Source organism: Ictalurus punctatus, chromosome 10 (genome assembly GCF_001660625.3).
Source record: "Ictalurus punctatus breed USDA103 chromosome 10, Coco_2.0, whole genome shotgun sequence".
NCBI classification, from domain to species: Eukaryota; Metazoa; Chordata; class Actinopteri; order Siluriformes; family Ictaluridae; genus Ictalurus; species Ictalurus punctatus.
This window is the reverse complement of record NC_030425.2, coordinates 4,237,729-4,256,548: the sequence shown is the minus strand read 5'-3', so window position 1 is coordinate 4,256,548 and position 18,820 is coordinate 4,237,729. Positions and strand designations below refer to the sequence as shown.

At 37.3% G+C, this 18,820-nt stretch overlaps 1 protein-coding gene across 1 annotated transcript in view; it reads left to right on the top strand.

Moving 5' to 3' along the window:
• Window positions 1-280: 280 nt before the first annotated feature.
• The window catches only part of LOC108270555 (adhesion G-protein coupled receptor D2), a 68,535-nt gene continuing 49,995 nt past the window's right edge, over window positions 281-18,820 (top strand). The window contains exons 1-20 of the mRNA XM_017477380.3: window positions 281-446; window positions 643-679; window positions 760-787; window positions 1,056-1,286; window positions 2,905-3,537; window positions 5,189-5,302; window positions 7,198-7,280; window positions 7,418-7,705; window positions 7,811-7,922; window positions 8,290-8,427; window positions 9,651-9,756; window positions 9,877-9,988; window positions 10,953-11,008; window positions 11,084-11,210; window positions 12,904-13,007; window positions 13,611-13,713; window positions 14,113-14,266; window positions 16,178-16,311; window positions 16,745-16,860; window positions 17,750-17,870. Coding sequence (XP_017332869.1) covers window positions 644-679; window positions 760-787; window positions 1,056-1,286; window positions 2,905-3,537; window positions 5,189-5,302; window positions 7,198-7,280; window positions 7,418-7,705; window positions 7,811-7,922; window positions 8,290-8,427; window positions 9,651-9,756; window positions 9,877-9,988; window positions 10,953-11,008; window positions 11,084-11,210; window positions 12,904-13,007; window positions 13,611-13,713; window positions 14,113-14,266; window positions 16,178-16,311; window positions 16,745-16,860; window positions 17,750-17,870 — 2,796 coding nt within the window. The 5' untranslated portion in view covers window positions 281-446; window position 643. The remainder of the gene's footprint in view (window positions 447-642; window positions 680-759; window positions 788-1,055; window positions 1,287-2,904; window positions 3,538-5,188; window positions 5,303-7,197; window positions 7,281-7,417; window positions 7,706-7,810; window positions 7,923-8,289; window positions 8,428-9,650; window positions 9,757-9,876; window positions 9,989-10,952; window positions 11,009-11,083; window positions 11,211-12,903; window positions 13,008-13,610; window positions 13,714-14,112; window positions 14,267-16,177; window positions 16,312-16,744; window positions 16,861-17,749; window positions 17,871-18,820) is intronic.

The window sequence follows — 18,820 nt, the reverse complement described above, 5'->3', positions numbered from 1 at the left end:
TTATAACCATTACAAAGTGTTTCTATTTTTATTTATATATTTTTAAAAAAAAATTTATTTATGTATGTATGTATTTATTTATTTATTTATTATTTTTTTAATTTTCAGTAGTGGATCCCACCTTAGTAAATACTTCTGCTATTTATTCCGTATGTTTTCGTATAAAAAAGTATTATTATTACTATTATTATTATTATTGATGTTGTTGATCTTAAATACGTAGCCTCACGCGCGGGATTAGCGCACGCGCGCGCGCGCACGCACGCGCTCCAGCCATCTCTCCAGCTCGACGGTGTGTTAATGTTAATGAGCTCTCCTTCTCCTCCGAGGAGTTTCTTCTGTGTCTGACAACTGCGGCGTTTTCCAAACTTCAGGGAACAAGAACTTTAAAAACTGGAAACTTCTCCACCTTATTTGCTTCACACACGGAGGGAAACTCCTGAAAGGTAGGACGCAGTTGTCCGTTTATCCAAGAGGACAGACTTACTGTGTTTATCAGCTGAAGGTTTGAAATGAGCAGGCAAACAGCAAGGGCTTTATCACACTGAAGTTTTCACTAATTCTGTTTAAAAGTTCACTAAATAGCCTACTGTAAACAATACGTGTATTGTGGTCTGATTTACACATCTTTATTGGTTACAGGATGCACTTACTGAAACTTCTCTGCTCTAATGTCATTGTAAGTACATTTGTCTTTTCAAGCTTAAGCTTAAATATTTTTTATCCAGGGCTTTATGATGTGCTGTTTGTACTTTATAGGTGTTGATTCAGCACTGCATTGGAAAAGGTAATATTAACATTTAAAGAGATTTGCCATTGCCTTCTATCATTTAGAAATGCAATTGAAAATTCACTATCAAGCCTGATTGTTCATAGTATTGATTCTAGACATGCACTCTTGCTTCTCACTACTCAATGCATAACAATAAACGTCTCCAACAAATTAATACTTGTGTTACGTTTCATAGACAGGGTGCGTCTAAAAAAACAAAAACTTGCAACATGATGCTGAAGTTGGAACTGTTTTCACCACATGACGTGATCTCTTTTGACAGCTCTTGCCCTTAATGTGGAAATCAAAAGTTTATGGGGAAATGAGGAAGTTTATTATGAGTATCATCCAGCCAGGCTACGTTGGCATGCAGTCAATGAGTTGTGTATTCAGCGGTCAGGATCCCTGGCAGTCGTACGCAGTGCTGCAGAGAAACAAAACCTGACCGATTTTCTACAGTCCTTGAACATTTCAGAGCCGGTGTGGATTGCAAGAAGAGCTCCTGAAATAAATGGTGATCTCCAAATACCACACTCCCTGATTTTCTATATCGTGGGTATATATGAGACTTCATGTATATCGTCACTATTGTTATTGTGCCGAAAAATACCACAAAAAAACCCTTCCGAAACTGTAATTTAGCTGCCAGTTTGTCTTATGCTTGTCATTACCATTATAATTATGACTTAATTTAGGAATAAATTAGGGAAAAATTGTATAAAATGTCACAACCAACTATAGGGGATGTTTTAGTCTCTGCCTGTTCATGTAAGGAATAAAATGAACACACAGTCTTAATGTCCTGTTGTACTCTTGGTCTTAAAGGGATAGTTCACCCACAAATGAAAATTCTGTCATCAATTACTCACCCTCATGTCGTTCCAAACCCGTAAGACTTTCGTTCATCTTCGGAACACAAATGAAGATATTTTTAATGAAACCTGGGACATTTCTGTCCCTCCATTTACAGTCCATGTAACCAAAACTTTCAAGCTCCAAAAACCTCATAAAAGCGTCGAAATAGTAATCCACATGACTCCAGTGGTTTCATCCCAATTTTATGAAACTATACGAATGCTTTGTGTGTTCAAAAAAACTAAAATGAAGTCTTTATTCATAAAATATCGTCGATTCTCCGCTCTTGCGAGAACGTCTGCTCTCGCGATACAATGGGACCCAGAAGAGCTGCACTGTTTACAGCAGAGGAAGACAAACTGAGTCACATAGAACAAGCTTTGTAACAAAGATGTCTGCAGATTTCTACATAGAGGAGGACTTGCATTTTTTTCATTTGCTCTCACGGACATTTTTTCTCATGGACATTTTTTACAACACGCATGCGTCATGGTTCTCTCATGAACGCACATTGGAGATCTATGCGGAAGTGAAAATATTTTGTGAAATATTTGTAGAATTTTCATTTTTGGGTGAACTATCCCTTTAATTGTTGAAATTATGCATAAATAACATTACTATAGAGGGTATGTCCGTGACGTCACTGTAGCTGGAACTCGCCGCGGTCACGCCCAGTGAGTGGCAAAAAGGCTGAGCAGCAGCATTAGCGTACAGCGTGAATTCTGTGAAAACACAGAAAAAAACGCGTCTAAAATGGGAAAAAGCTGTTGTGCGATCGACTGTGCTAACAGATTCAACAAGAATTTTACAGAGTGCCAAAAAAGTGCCTTTTTTTACTAAGTCGAGCAGAGTAAGTTCTTTTGGCATGTGGTATTCATTCTGTAATGATGAATAATGTTTATTTGTGTTCTTGTCACTTTAATTTCTCCAACAAATCTTGAAGTAGGACCAAGTGTCAAGGCTTTTGTATGCCTTCAGCTTCAGGTACATATAAATGTCGGGAAACCAATTTCTGGCCACATGCCAATGTCCATGGACCACAGGTTCTTCGGCAACTTGTAAGGGTCACTGTCGAGTCCAACTGCCTTTTATTTAAGCTGATAATTGTTAGTTATATTAGCGCTTTCGCAACTTCCCCTATTAAAACCAATTATTTTGCTGGATGTTTTGCCACTTAGTCCGGCCGAGAGGGGCGTGTTCCGGCGGGAAAGTGACGTCAATGCATACCCTCTATTAATACTTCCAACAAATATTCACTGCCATATCTGTTCTCCAAGGTACCTTAATCCTGAAATTCCTGGACAGACGCAAACTTCAATCCGCTCGTTTGTTGCACAAGTTCTCAAACATGGCTGCTGTGACTGTTTGCGCTCGCCTTCATTTTAGTCCTACTTGCCATGGGCCTTCCACTGTGCTTTCTTATTCCATACGCTCCTTCATTAACGAGTTCCAGCTCCGAGCCAGAGTCATGCCAAACCAACCCGTTCAGCTTGCTCTGTTGGTGCACGGTAAACATGGCCCCTACCTATCAGCCTTCGCCAACGATGCCTCCTGGCATTCTGTGTGTGTGAGCTGGACTGGAAATGGTGGCAAGTGGGCAATCTCAGTGGATGGGCAGGAAGTTAGACGTGGTATTTCCCTCTACTCATCAGGCTACATTGGGGGCGGCGGCATTTTCATCATAGGCCAAGAACAATACGCGTTTGGCAGCTCCTCCAAAAGTGACGAGGCCTTCTGTGGCAGCATTACCCAGCTGCACATGTGGGATCAGGTGCTGGATGCCAGTGAAATCCGAACCATGGAAAAAGAGTGTTCAGTCATTCCTTCTGGCCTGCTTTTTAGATGGGGCAGATCTCGGTTGGAAATGACACCTTCTCTGCAGACTCAATGGGGATACATCCAGTGTCAAGGTAAAGCGCTGTTGGGTGAGATGTTTTTGGGCATTGTGAGTCCATTTAAATTGGATTAAATGCTGGACTCCTTGCTGTCTTTTGTACAGTGGTGCTTGAAAGTTTGTGAACCCTTTAGAATGTTCTATATATCTGCATAAATATGACCTAAATCATCATCAGATTTTCACACAAGTCCACACAAGTAAATGTAGACAAAGAGATCTCAGTTAAACAAATGAGACACAAAATATTATACTTTGTCATTAATTTATTGAGGAAAATGATCCAATATTACATATCTGTAAGTGGCAGAAGTATATGAACCTCCAGGATTAGCAGTTAATTTGAAGGTGAAATTAGAGTCAGTTGTTTTCAATCATTGGTATGACAATCATGTGTGAGTGAGCGCCCTGTTTTATTCAAAGAAAAGGATCTATCAAAGGTTGATCTTCACAACACATGTTTGTGGAAGTGTATCATGGCATGAACAAAGCAGATTTCTGAGGACCTCAGAAAAACAGTTGTTGATACTCATCAGGCTGGAAAAGGTCACAGAACCATCACTCGGACAAGCCAGAAGGCTATTGTAAAAATGTTTTGTGGACGGATGAAACCAAAATTGAACTTTTTTATTTAAATGGGAAAGATTATGTTTGAAGAAAGAATAACACTGCATTCCAGCATAAGAACCTTATCTCATCTGTGAAACATGATAGTGGTAGTATCATGGTTTGGCCCTGTTTTGCTGCATCCGGGCCAGGACGACTCGCCATCATTGATAGAACAATGAATTCTGAATTATACCAACGAATACTAAAGGAAAATGTTCGGACATCTGACCGTGAACTGAATCTCAAGAGAAAGTGGGGCATGCAGCAAGACAACGACCCTAAACACACAAGTCGTTCGACCGAAAAATGTCCTGACCTTAATCCAATAGAAATGATGTGGAAAGACCTGAAGCAAGCAGTTCATGTGAGGAAACCCTCCAGCATCCCAGAGGGGAAGCTGTTCTGTACTGAGGAATGGGCTAAAATTCCTCCAAGACGATGTGCAGGACTGATCAACAGTTACCAGAAACGTTTAGTTGCAGTTATTGTTGCACAAGAGGATCACACCAGATACTGAAAGTGAAGGTTCACATACTTTTGCCACTCACAGATATGTAATATTGGATCATTTTCCTCAATAAATAAATGACCTAGCAGAATACATTTTTCTCATTTGTTTTATTGGGTTCTCCTTATCTACTTTGTGTGAAAATCTGCTGGATGTTTTAGGTCATATGTATGCAGAAATATGGAAAATTCTAAGGGCTTAACAAACTTTCAAGCACCACTGTAAGTCACTGTGCGTAAATATTTCCACCACTACAGAGGTTCTCTACTGCTCCGAAGTCATAATTAAATAGACGGAGCCAAGTTGTAACTGGGAAACTCAGCCCTAAATGGTCATAAATATATCATGCATGCTGTAATTCAGAATACCACCCTTCAAAACAAACATGGTCTCTAATGCATTCCCATCCCATGATGAACACACTCCAGGCTCTTACATCTCATTCTCTTACTCATAATCTGTATTATGTTTATATAACACTGAGCAACTGACCAACCAGTTCAATCTTTTGCTTGGATTTAAGTTCACAGTATTACACTGTTTCCTTTAGAACATTCCCAGATGCCAAAAAATGAGAACTGCATAACATTTCACCCTGGCAGTGGAGACTGGTCATGGGTCAACTGTGATACACAAAGGGGAGGTGTATGTCAATTTCATAAAGGTAATAACTCTATGCACTGTTAAACATAGTACACATAAACAATGGCATTTTGTGTAACAAATTATTTGTAGCTTATGTGTGATTAGCATGGACAAGAATTTTGACCTTTCTTTATACTGAGAAAAGAACGGAAAACCTGTTTTCTCCAAACTCACTTATAAAGCCTAAAGGCAATTGAAATCCCATTAATAATTTTTTTTTTTTAATTTTCACTTATAAAAAGAGAAATTCAAACCAAGTATTACACACTAATAACAAATAATATAAGAATAATCTTTATTGACTAATATTAATAATCTATGGATTTACACAGAAATGAGAGAACATCAAACTGAAGCTGTTCTCATATACATTTGTATGCAAAAGTCTGGGCACCCCTGGCCAAATTACATATTTTATTGCTTTCTGAAGTGCAAAGAAGTAAACGCAAGCCCTGTAGCAAACTATTTTTAAAAAATTCTGCAAATGGCAACAAACAATTACAGTCTCAGAACTTAATTAACTTGTTAAGCCTTAATTGACTCATTAGTATTCTTTAGGCAGGTCAAGATTTGTCATTAGTAATAAAAATTCCAGAGTGTAATAAAGTCCCTGATTTTTCAAACCTTGCGTTAACACTCCCCAGTTATGGGCTTCTCTAAGCAGCTGACTGAGAATCTGAATATAAAGCAGATTGATGCCTACAAAGGAGGAGAAACGGACATCACATTACTTACAGTTTACAATTATCACTGTCTGAAATATCATTAAGAAATGGCGGTTAAGGGGAACAATGGACATCAATGCGAGAAAACTTTCAGGTATAACTGCCCATATGCTGACCCAAAAAGCAAAGCAAGACCTCCATATGACACTAAGTACAGTGCGTGAAGAAAGGTTTAGCTGAGGCAGGAGTGGTGGTGCACTATTCTACTACTGCTTGCACAAACATGATCTACTTGGAGGAGTCATCAGATATGTGATGTCATCATTTAAGAGGCATTTGATGAAGTAAAATTGTAGTTCTTTGGCTACAATCACCAAAGATATGCTTGGAGAGAAAAAAAGGAGCAGCATTTGATGAAAAGAACACCTTGCCAACTGTTAAGCCTGCGGACGAATCTATTATGGGTTGTGTAACAGCCTGTGACACAGGAAACATTTCACAGGTAGATGTAAGAATGCATTCCAGTAAATATCAGCAAATTTTGGAAGCATATGTGACACAGTCAGTGAAGAAACGGAAGCTTAAGATAGAAAAGAGATTCTAGAACAGGACAAGGACCCAAAACATACCTCAAAAGCCACCACAGATGGGACAGAGCTAACTTAGCAGCTAGCTGCATCTTTGCTCCTGAGTGAGGCAACAGAAAAGCGTTTACCCTATTATCTGAAGATTGTGAGCATGAATCCCAATAATGTAACAGCTGTGATGCACCGTTTGGCTGGCTATACATATCTCTAAGGAGGCATGAGTTAGTCTTTACTGTATGATACATTCCTCCCTCTAAAAATGTAGTCTCAGCTCTGAAAGCATGAACAGACCTAATACAGATTTAGAGCTTAGTTTACAAACAGCCTTCATTAAAGAGATTATGGAAAATATTCTAGAAATATACTGTATGTCTAACATAAGTGTTAATTTACATTTTAAATAACTTACAAGTAAACAGGTTTTCTGAAATATCACTTAAATGACGGATTGTGGTGACGGTAATGATTATACATAAATAAACTTTAAAAGTTGCAGAAACTTTCACAAACATTATTGCTCAAAATATTTTGGTTGATTACTTCAATTTGAGTCTATTAAAGTTAAATTCTCTATCCACAGCTTATTGATTATTTTGTGTTTAGGTTAGTGTGTAAATTGATTACTTCTATGCTAATGATTATATTTCTTGTTTTGATCATAGAGCTCTTGGGTGACATTGGCACATCCAAATTTCCCAATACCCCATTTTTTACACAAATCAGCAGAGATCTTCATGCCAACCCTGTGAGTAGGAGAGCTTCCATATCTGCGATACACGGCAACTCTAGCATGGCTGTTTATACATTTTTAAATCTTTATCTTATCAGAGTTTACCTTATCATGTTTACTCTGAAGACTGCTAAATATTTTTCTTTCCATAGGAGTTGGAAGACCATAATTCATCTTCATCCACAGAGCACGAATTGAATTGGCTGAGTTCTCTTGCTCAATCTGTTCTGAAGGCAATTGAGACTGATCCAGACATCATCACACCATCTGACATGCTGCACCTCACTCAAACCATTGAGCAGGCTGCAGCTTCTCAAGTTAATAAAACATCTGTCCCTTCTGGAGTCCTTAGGTCCATGGCTTCCAGCTACCTGATCCTTGCCAGTGGACTCATTGATCCTGTCTTGGCCAGGCAATGGTTGGATATGAAGCCATTGGGTGTATGTTCCAATGTTCAGTGGTGTGAGATAAATGTGTAATGTCAATATGTATATAATACTTATAATATAATACTTCTGTTCTATACTTAAATGTGTTTTTTGCAGATCAACCTTAGACCATTTATGGTTATCGAGAGTATTGAAAAAATACTTTGGGCTCTGGCTGATAAAATCTTCGCAGACATGAAAAGCTTTGCACTTTTAACCAAAAACATAGGTAAAGTATTTTGAATGATTTTGCTGCCTTGACAAAAGGGTAGAAATTCAATACTGAGAATTATAAGGTTCTATCTGCAAAATGTGCTTATGTTATGAATATGGAATGGCTATGGTAATTCATTAAAATATTTGAAAGGTCGTTGCATTATTGCATAGAACTTTATAATTCTGAACTTTCAAATGTTCTTCACCTGTTTGTTATTTATGATATGATTTGCTATAATTGCTCATTGAGCACTTGGATGCCAAAGTTATAGAAGTCTTTTAAAGTTTTGAAATAACTGGCTGCTAGGTTACAATTTACGGATACACTGTATACAGTACATACTAATGATTGGATGGCATGGGTGTGGTTGTTTTTGTAGATGTTCTTATGGAGCCACGAGAATTATCTCGTGCTAACTGCAGTAATGTGTATAAACCCTCAACACATGTTAATCACTCCAGGAGCCAAGAGGAAATCCTCATTTCAGAGACAGAGGTCCAGAGACTTTACTCCCTAGGTGAGAAATATTGTTATAGTACACATTTCATTTCAGACTTGTGCCATTTAATATTTTTCGCCATAATACTTTGTGGTTAGAGTGTTCAGGGTTCATATTAGATTAAAGAATAAATTTCTTAATGTTCACACTTTGCTAAACAAATCTAAGCTCAGTTGAAGTGTTGGGTAAATGTACACCACATTATGTAGAAAACACAACACTACATACCAACACCAAACCTAATCACAAGCATGGTGCCTGTTGAACATTCCATTCCAGATGGTGCTGTTATTATAACCTGCACTTTTCTTTCTGAGAAGGCTTTCCAGTAGCATTTGGAGCATGGCTGTGGGGATTTGTGTTCATTCAGCCAAAAGGGCATAAGTGAGGTCAGGTGCTGATGTCGGGTGAGAAGCCAATATCAAAGGTGATCAGTGTGGTTGAGATCAGGGGTCTCTGCAAGCCACTCGAGTTCTCACACTCCAGCCATGTCTTCACGGAGCTTGCTTTGTGCACAAGGGCACTGCTCATGCTGGAGCAGGTTTGGGCCTCTTAGTTTCAGTGAAGGGAAATTGTAATGCTACAGCATACAAAGACATTCTGTACAATTGTGTGTTTCAGACTTTTTGGTAACAGTTTGGAGAAGAACCACATATAGGTGTGATGGGCAGGTGTCCACATACTTTTGGCCATATATTGTGTTAGTGTGATGTAGCTTTGCTGTCTCAGGGCCTGACTAGCTCAGTCAATACAAAACCAATAAATGCTATGTTGGAATTATACAGCAGAGCACTGGTTTGAGATCTGAAACTCAAAGGAGGTACTGTGACAGCAATCCAAAACACAGGATTCAATCCGTAAGTCCTGATATCCAAACATGAAATTTATTTAAGACATTTCAAAAATATGCATGCAAACGATTGTTGTACTTCAAAAAAGTCCTCCAAACTGCCAAGCAAAACAGAAAGTGTTTAGTCACAGTTGCTGCCAGTAAAAGAGGTTCCACCACATCATGCTTTTTTCAGTTATTTTGATTGCCGTGTTGAAATCTAGAATATTCCAAAAATCTGATTCTTGGTACTGTACCGCAGATGAGCACTCGGTTGAATTCCTTTTAATGAAACATAAGTATCTGCACTTTAAAAATATTTTTCTGTACTTGAGTGTTACTCTCGAAATGTAATCAACAATAATGCTACTTGAATGTTGGTGGCCACACTTGACAAACTTGTTGTTTGCAGGTCACAAGAATGTGATGTTCATTCATACTTACTACGGCCACATGATGGAGGTGCTGTCCAGAACTGAATCAGAAGCATTTACAAACAAGTACACAGAGAGTGGAGAGTAGGAGCATTTAATATTGCAGAATATTTTAAAAAAGTAAAAAAAAATGATTCAATGAATTAATTAGAATCAATGTATATTGCGGTAAAAACTTTCAATATAAATATATTGGTTTTTCAGATCTGTGACAGGTCACATGGCGACAGCAGTCATATCAGCCACAGTGCGAGATGTGTCGAGGGAAGAGAATATTCCAGTGTCTGTGCAGTATACTTTGTCTACTGTAAAAGTGGTATGGAATATCAGTGTTATATCTCAACAGAACATGTGTTTGCTTGTGCATGTGCCACTTTTCAGCCTCATAATAGGACATGTGAGATATGAATTTTAGCTGTATGTTAGGACTACAGTTAATTAAGTCTGGGAAGCCGATGTACCTGGGACATTTGCTCTTTTTTATATGCATACATGCATATATATATTATTATGTGTATACAAACAACCACGAATCAGGAAACGTGATTATGTAAGTAAACCAGACTTTGCAAACATTGTTGTGTACCATTCTCTACCAATCTGTATACCAATCTGAAAAAAAGCTCTATTTTTACAGGAACTTGTAAATCCAAGATCTTAAGGTTAAAATAACAAATTAAAAATACAAATGAAAGAGACAGAGGGAACATTCCCCTCGGAGAATTCATTGAACAACCATTGTAAGACTTTTAGTGGTGCAAAAAAAACCCCAAAAACATGGTTAAGGATGAGACGTGATTAGGGATGCACCGATCCCCATTTTACCCCCCATTTTTGACAAAATTCAGCTATCGGAGTTCAGAGTATCAGCCAGTGCCTTTTCCTGAGGCTATGACAGCAGTGAGTTTTAAGGCAATTTGTGTATTCTGTTCACATGTAAGACCTGTGCAACATACACAACATATTTACAGCATAAAATATATAAATTAGTAGATCGGATGAGAAAATATGTCAAATCTAGACCGATACCAATCCAATATTTCTGAGCAATATTGGTTACATTCCTAGACAGGACGATTATATTCGTCCAGTAGGTCTGGAATATACTGTAGATGTAGCCTTGATCCAAACAGCTTTTAGTGACTAAATTCTGCAGTGGAATATTCCATAATAGAGATGAATATTTATAGATTGAAATGTTATATAACACTGAAATGTTATATAACACCACATTAGTTAGTTGATTGTAGCATGATATCACACATCTGTTTTCCTTGCAGGTGGAGTCTTCCAAGCTGGTCACACCTTTGTGTATTTTCTGGAATGTCAGTTCAGTGTAAGTAAATGACAAAAACTTACTGGAAGTAGTGCCAACAAATGTCTTTTATAACTTTTATACCCTGTTTCTCAGAGCTCCCAGTGTGAGCGATTGGTCAGACAAAGGCTGTAGAGTGTTGTACTCCGGACCAAATCTCACGTCCTGCTTTTGCAACCACACCACCAACTTTGCTATCCTCATGAATTACATGGAGCCTAGGGTATGTTATTGAAATTATATCTTTTATTTTTATATAAGTTTAAAAAAATAATTTTGTATATCACCAATAAGTGGCAGTCAGAATGGAATAAGTGCAATAAATATTACGAAATAAACCCCAGGATCCAAAGAAATTACACTCAAAATTTTAAATCTAGACATGATCATATAGTTTTTACTAGATTCCGACTGGGCCATTCAAAACTAATACGTGTTTTTAATGACTGGTGAAGATCCCCCCATATGTACTGTATACATTGCCAAACCCTTATGACCCTTATAAGTACATTTCACTGAACTAAACTTTTGGAACTCTGAGACAATGCTTTTATTCAGAGACCTGTTTAATAGATATTTAAAAATTAAAATAAATAAAAATAACATCTGAGCAGATTTGACAGTTTTTATCTTGTATAAATTTTAAGTGACTAATTTAATATCGTGAATATTTATTGCCGTAGATTTGTTTGCCATGTGAATAGCCTGGTTGCTGACATGGCGTTAAAATGAAATAAATAAATAAAATAAATGTCAAAATTAATTACATTATAGGTACACCACCAGTTAAAAGTTTAGACACACTCATTCTTTATTATTTCCATATTATAGAATAATAATAGTCATCAAAACTCTGGAGTAACACAAATGGAACTATGGGAATTATGTTGTGATAAAAAATCCAAAATAAATCTAAATAATTTAATATTTTAAAGTAGACACTCTTCTTGGCTAGAATTTCCAGAAATGTATTCTTGACATTTTGTCGACCGATTTCTTGATTAATCTTTTTAAACGGTATTAAAGGAGTTCCCACCTACGCTGCACTCTCATCGACTGCTTTTCAGAATATTTTTCGCCAAGTCGTCCGTTTAAAACAATATATTTTTTTGTAAATAAAATGTTAATTTTCGAATGAAAGAAATGAATATGTCGGCATGATTATATTTTTGTCTACAACACCGATTTCAAACATATATCATGTATGATATTACTCTAAATACGTTTTACAGTTGTTTACTGTAAATGTTACTGTACTTTACAGGTTGCCAGTAAATGACTGTACAACCTACTGTTTTCTTTTCTTTTTTTTTACATAGCTGCAATTAATTATTCAGTAAATAAAGTGAATCTAATGTGAATGTTGTCAGGTCCTAGAAGTGTAAAGGGTTAATACATACACTCCATTTATTTTTGTTTATATCATTTCAATTAGATTAGATATTTCAGACAAATTGGCTTTCTCTACACTAGTCTAATCAATCAAAACCACTGAATGCTTTTTTTCTGTTTGATACCTTCTAGCTCTGTCCAGCAGAGGTCTCTGTTAGCTTACAGAAGAAATGGGAATTTGGCAGAACTTGCAAATCATCATTAGGAATGCCGATTATAAAACTGTGTAATTGAACATGTTGATCAATAATCATTTCTGTTGAATCACAGGTGGACATGGTGTTGCAAATCGCTCACCAAAACTTTGTAATGACCATTAAAATATATATATATAATATATATATATATATATATATATATATATATATATATATATATATATATTCTAAAAACCGCTTTAATCAACATCCAGAACAAGCAACTGCAGGAAATATCTAGTTTATTACTCAGGACTTGATCTAGACATCTGATGGATAGAGTGAGTGGGAGAGACTTTTATTTGTCTTTCCTCTCTGTCTCGGCAGTGGAGTGAAGAGGAGGCGATGGTTCTGAGCAAGCTGACATTTATAGGATCAGGAGCATCACTCTGTGCTCTCGTGGTGACCTTGATGCTGCTTACCGTGCTAGAGTAAGTGGTTTCCAAGGATACGATGCCACAACAACAGTACCCCTGTAAATGTGTGTGTGTGTGTGTGTATGTGTATGTGGTTGTCTGTTGGGGTGGCTTTCTCTAGATCCCCACAAACCAGCAACGTCTTAATTTCACACAGTGGAGACATAGAATATAAAGATTTCCTTCAGGTTTTAACATTGACTTCCATTGTCACATTTATAGTGTTGCCTCACGTTTTTAGTCTTTGGCCTACATTTGTCAAGAATTTATGGCCGTAAGTGATCTGAGCCATATTCAGTGGTCAATCTTAGTCGTTTTTTTGAGGCAGAAGAAGTATTGAACCTTGCTAATCTGGTAATTAGTGTTCAGCACCTAATCACACACACACACAGTGCTCAGAACTGAGTTTTTATGTTAACATTACACTGGAGTTAATTAAACACAATGGTCTCATGGGAAAAGGCTAATCAGTATTGGGCAAGTTGATTTCAGAAAAAAAGATTTATGGCCTGCTTGTGCCTAATCAGTTCCTGCACATTTAGTCTGCTGAAATTATTTTAAAAATGAAAACGACGTGCTAAACTGTGTAAATGAATACCATTTTCTGCACCATTGTAGTATTCCAAAATCAGAGAGGACATCCATCCACAAGAATCTGTTCATCTCTCTGGCCTTTGCCCAAATAGTCCTTCTCTGCAGTGGCTCTGCCGTTCATAATAAGGTATGTGGAATGCTAAAATAATAAATACACACAAATGACACACAAATATCCATTTTTCATAATATTACTCATGCTTAAGTGGCACAGTTCATGTGTATAAAAAGGTATAACTGTAATTAAATGCAATTATAAGGAAGACTATAAATAAAATTATAGCCACATAGTACAGTAATGTCTAAATTAATATTCAGTCCTTTTTTAAAAAAAAAATCTGGTTGTTTTTATGCTGTAGAGTAAGCTCTTGTAGAATAAAAGCTAGCATATAAACCCAAGCAGTTCCCCCGTGTCCTTGGTAGTGGCCTTGCTGCCATAATTGTTATGAAAACTAAACTGGCATGTGACTGCTATGTGGTTGTTTTACATTCTGAACTCACTTGCCTGGTGACCCTGTGCCCTTAGGTGGCCTGCACAATGGTAGCAGCTCTGCTCCATCTGTTCTTCATGGCAGCGTTTAGCTGGATGTTGGTGGAGGGGTTGCTGCTCTGGAGCAAGGTGGTGACTGTTAACATGAGCGAGGATCGCCACATGAAATACTACTACCTGATTGGCTGGGGTAATAGGGCCGACGTCCTCATCCAATAGATACCTTTTATATGTTTTTTTTTATTAAGTGCTATTGATCAGGTTAGTGAGTAGACCAATATCTTTTAATGCATTTGCATTTTTGCAGAAATTTATGTTACCGGTGACTAACAAAGTGGGAAATATGTAGCAACAGGAAAGCATGTGCAGCTGAGTAGTGCAAATATTAAGATTAGTTTCTTCGTGACCAAGTGTGTAACCTTCAATGAAACAGTCAGGACATTTGGTATAGTACAGTAGAACAAAAGAAAAGCATAATTTAAGTATACTGTATATACAGTCATGTGAAAAATCAAGTACATCCCATTGAAACTGTTGTGTTTTTTGACATATTTGGACAAACAAACATTTGATCCTCTGTGAAACAGTGCCTATTAATAAAATTGATACACTCTGTCAAATGACACATAAAATGACACATTTTGTAGTAATTTTCACAATTTAAATTAACAACAAACAGATCAGTCACATGGAAATAGTAAGTACAGTCATACATTTATCACACCTTCAAATCCATAAAATTAGCATCAGGTGTTGAAGATTGGGTGCAGTGATTAGAACCTGCTTAGGGAGTGCAGGTGGAACCAGTCTTATGTATACCCCTCTCATTTCTAGTGTTCCCTTTGCTATTGAGGTGTGTGATCTAAAGAGCTCTTCAGAAAAAAATGTTGTGGATGCCTATGTGTCTGGCAAGCGATTTAAAAAGATCTCCAAATTATTTGAAATACATAATTCCACTGTAAGGAAAATAATCTACAAGTGGCTTTTAATTTTAAAATCTACAAGATTTTAAACGACTGCCAATGTGTCCAGGACCGACCGTCCCACCAAATTGAGCCCATGAGCAGACCGTCTGATGCAAAAAGAAGTCTCCAAGAACCCCAAAATTGCATCACAGGATCTGCAGTCTTGCAACTGTTGCTGTCAAAGTGCATGCTTCTATAATCAGGAAGAGATTGCACAAATTTGACCTGCATGGGAGGCGTGCGAGGAAAAAGCCTTTGCAAGACTATAGTTTGCCAACGAGTATGTAGGCAAAGACCAGGCCTTTGGAATAATGTGCTCTGGACCGACGAATCAAAGGTAGAGTTGTTTGCCCACAGTAAGGGCATACATGTTTGGCACAGACCAAAGACAGCATTTCAGGAGAAGCACCTCATACCAACTGTGAAGCACGGTGGTGGAAATGTTATGCTTTGGAGTAGCTTCGCCTCCTCAGGGACTGGACAGCTTTCATTCACTGATTCACCTATGAATTTTGCATCATATCAAAGAATGCTTGAGGATAATGTGAGGCCATCTGTCCAAAAGTTGCAGCTGAACCAAAAGTGGACCTTTCAACAGGATAATGATCCTAAGCACAGTAGCAAATCCACCAAGGAATGGCTCAAAAAGAAGAAATGGAGGCATGGCTAGTTAAAGCCCAAGTTTGACTCCCATTGAAATGTTGTGGGGGGTGGGTTTGAAAAGGGCAGTACATGTTAGAAAACCCTCAAACATCATTCAACTGAAAGAATATTGCATAGAAGAGTGCTAAAAAATTCCAGCAAGCCTGGGGAATAATTGTGCAAAGCGCCTACAAGAAGTTATTTCTACTAACGGAGGCAATACTAGCTTCTGAGGTGTACTTATATTTTCCACGGACAAATATAATATCTATTGAAATTTCTGTTGAATAAATGATTGAAAAAGCTCATTTTCCTTGTGGTTTTGGTCAGGTATATTAACATCATTAAGAGGCACTATTTCAAAGAGGATCAAATGTTTGCTTGTCCAAATATGTCAAAAAAGCCAACAATTTCCATGGGGTGTACTTATTTTTTTTTCACATATTCATGTTAATATGTGTGTGCTAATCATAGTAATGAGTTTATTCCACCAGGTCTTCCTGTCCTGATAGTCTCCATTACTCTGGCCTCGGCCTCAGGGGACTACTCAGCAGACAAGTACTGCTGGCTCAGTGTACACAATGGAGTCATATGGAGTTTTGTTGGCCCAGTCATCTTTATCATTATGGTGCGACTGGGTATTTTGTCTCTAGATTTACATTTACATTTACATTCATCAAACAATTACAGTTGCTCTCTTGTGTTCCTTTTATACAGTTCCTGATTTTGGTAGTATATGAAATGGTAGTATATAGAGACAATATAATATAGCATAGATATATGACAAATATTCACATAATAGAATTGAGCTCAATTAGATCTCAAGATGTTTGTCATCTTGTCTAATTTTTTTGTTTTGTTTTGGTAAATGCATCTTACATGATTAAAATTCACAGTTCAGTCTGGCCTATTGAAACTACTAGAAATATAATATGTATGCCTTATATTTGATTACATGCAAGTCCTTGTGTGCTTTATCCAGCCTTTAATTATTATTTTGTGTAATGAAGAGTTTCTAGTTATTTATTTATTTATTTATTTATTTATTTATTATCCTGCAGGTAAACATGATGGTGCTGACACGTGTGGTTTTCATCACCATCTCCACAGCCAAGAGAAGATCTCTGATGATGGCAGACAGCAGTAGTCCCATCGAACAGGTGTCCGAACAGATAAGGTAAAGTTTCATTCTCTTGTCTCAGATCTATCTCTTCCACTTGCACCTTTTCATCATTTCAGCCGTCTTCAGTCTCCACATGGTGGTGCCATTTCTTAACTGATGAAGTTCAAATATGAACTGATGAACTGATGATGTTCAATAATTATGGTTATGACCTTATCGATTTTCTTTACAAAACTACCATCAAATGATTGAACTTTGTTAAGTTTTGATAGTAGTTAAAAGAGTGTCAATAAGCTTCGCAGGCTAGCGAACATTTTACGTTTAACATTAACTCCTAAATTAACTGAACACTGCTCTGCCCTTTGTGGATTGAATGTTTTTTCTTCTTCCCAGCAGTCCGTCTTATTGGCTTATAAATATTCTGGCTTCCTCTTGATATTGTAAACAACCATAATAATTAAGCTGCCAAGTGAAAGTGCTGAATCTGAAACGCAAGTGACACATTAAGGCCGCCTGTATAAGCAGTTTAACTGTGAATCTCAGTAGGTCTGTGTGAGCAAATATCAATGCAGGCGTTGAAAGTCGGTGGCCAAACGTGCCGTCGACGAGGGAAAATCAAACACCATGCTTCCTTCATCCGCAGAGGCCGACTTTCCTCGCAGCTGGTTCATTTTAGCAGTCACTTGAACTGGATGGTAATTTTACACTAAACAGAATTAAAAGCGATTTAGTGTGGAAATTGTCACAATGTGAGACTAAGCAGTAGCACTTGTCAGGTATGGAATGACCACGAGAGTTGCCAGGCTGCCCAGTAACCGTGGAGATTGGCAGGACCCTGAAAGGGTGATTAAGAAAAAATGTTTGCGAGAAATTTTTTTTCTGTGTGTGTGTGTTGGATATAACCTTTATGCACTGATAGTCAGAGATCTGCTGTGTTTCACAGGGCGGGGGTAAAAGCAGTGCTGGTTTTGATGCCAATTTTAGGCCTGACCTGGCTGTGTGGAGTTCTCGTGCCTTTCTCCATCATCATAGCCTACATCTTCATCCTCCTCAACTCACTGCAGGTACATTTCACCCACCTCTCTCTCTCTCATGATCTCTCTCTCTCTCTTGATCTCCCACTGGTTCTGTCTCTGCCTTTCTCAGTTGACTGCCGTCGGTCAGAAATATTAAAACTCTGTGAACCTTTCCAAAGTGAGAGTTCAGCCTGGAGAACATTTGGAGCTTGGAGAATCACATAAACACTTAAGTAGTTATGTAGTTCATGTTTTAAGTTAATGGAATATCATTTATTTTATTATTTTTTTTCAGTTGCAATAAATTGTATAATATGAAGAAAATAGACAGTGAAGATCAGTTTACTGATTTATTAGTTCAGTTCCATTATTTTGCATAACTTCACATTAATTATAGCATGGCATTGCACACACACACACACACACACACACACAACAACACAACACACTAGCACTTCAAACAAAAATAATTTTATTCTCCTCAGTCTATCCAATTGTCAGGTTTATCTCCACTTAAGACTAGAATGAAATTGTGATGAATCCTATGCTGAACTTAGCCTACTATTTAACTCCGAAATATACATGATGTAAAGACAGCAAATAAAATGAACTAAAATGAAAAAATCTTTATTAGACTTTTGTTAGGACATTTCTTCACTATGCACAGTACTGCTGCATAATCTTACACTCAACATCAGATATTTTAAATATTTTATTTTATAATCATGGATATGAATGTTGCTTTATATAAGCCTGAATATACAGTATGATTAGCAATCTTTCCATTGCTAAATGAATTTATTTACATTTGCACCTGTGATAGTTTTCGTAAAAGCTCATAGCACAAACTCTGAAAAAAGTACAACTCTTTTCCACGCATGCCGTTTGATTACCGCCGTTGGTAATTTGTGTTGGGTAATCAGTTGCATGTACAATAGAGCTGTATATTTAACAGTAAAATCAATAGAGACTTAGCCTGAGTCAGATCATCGAACATC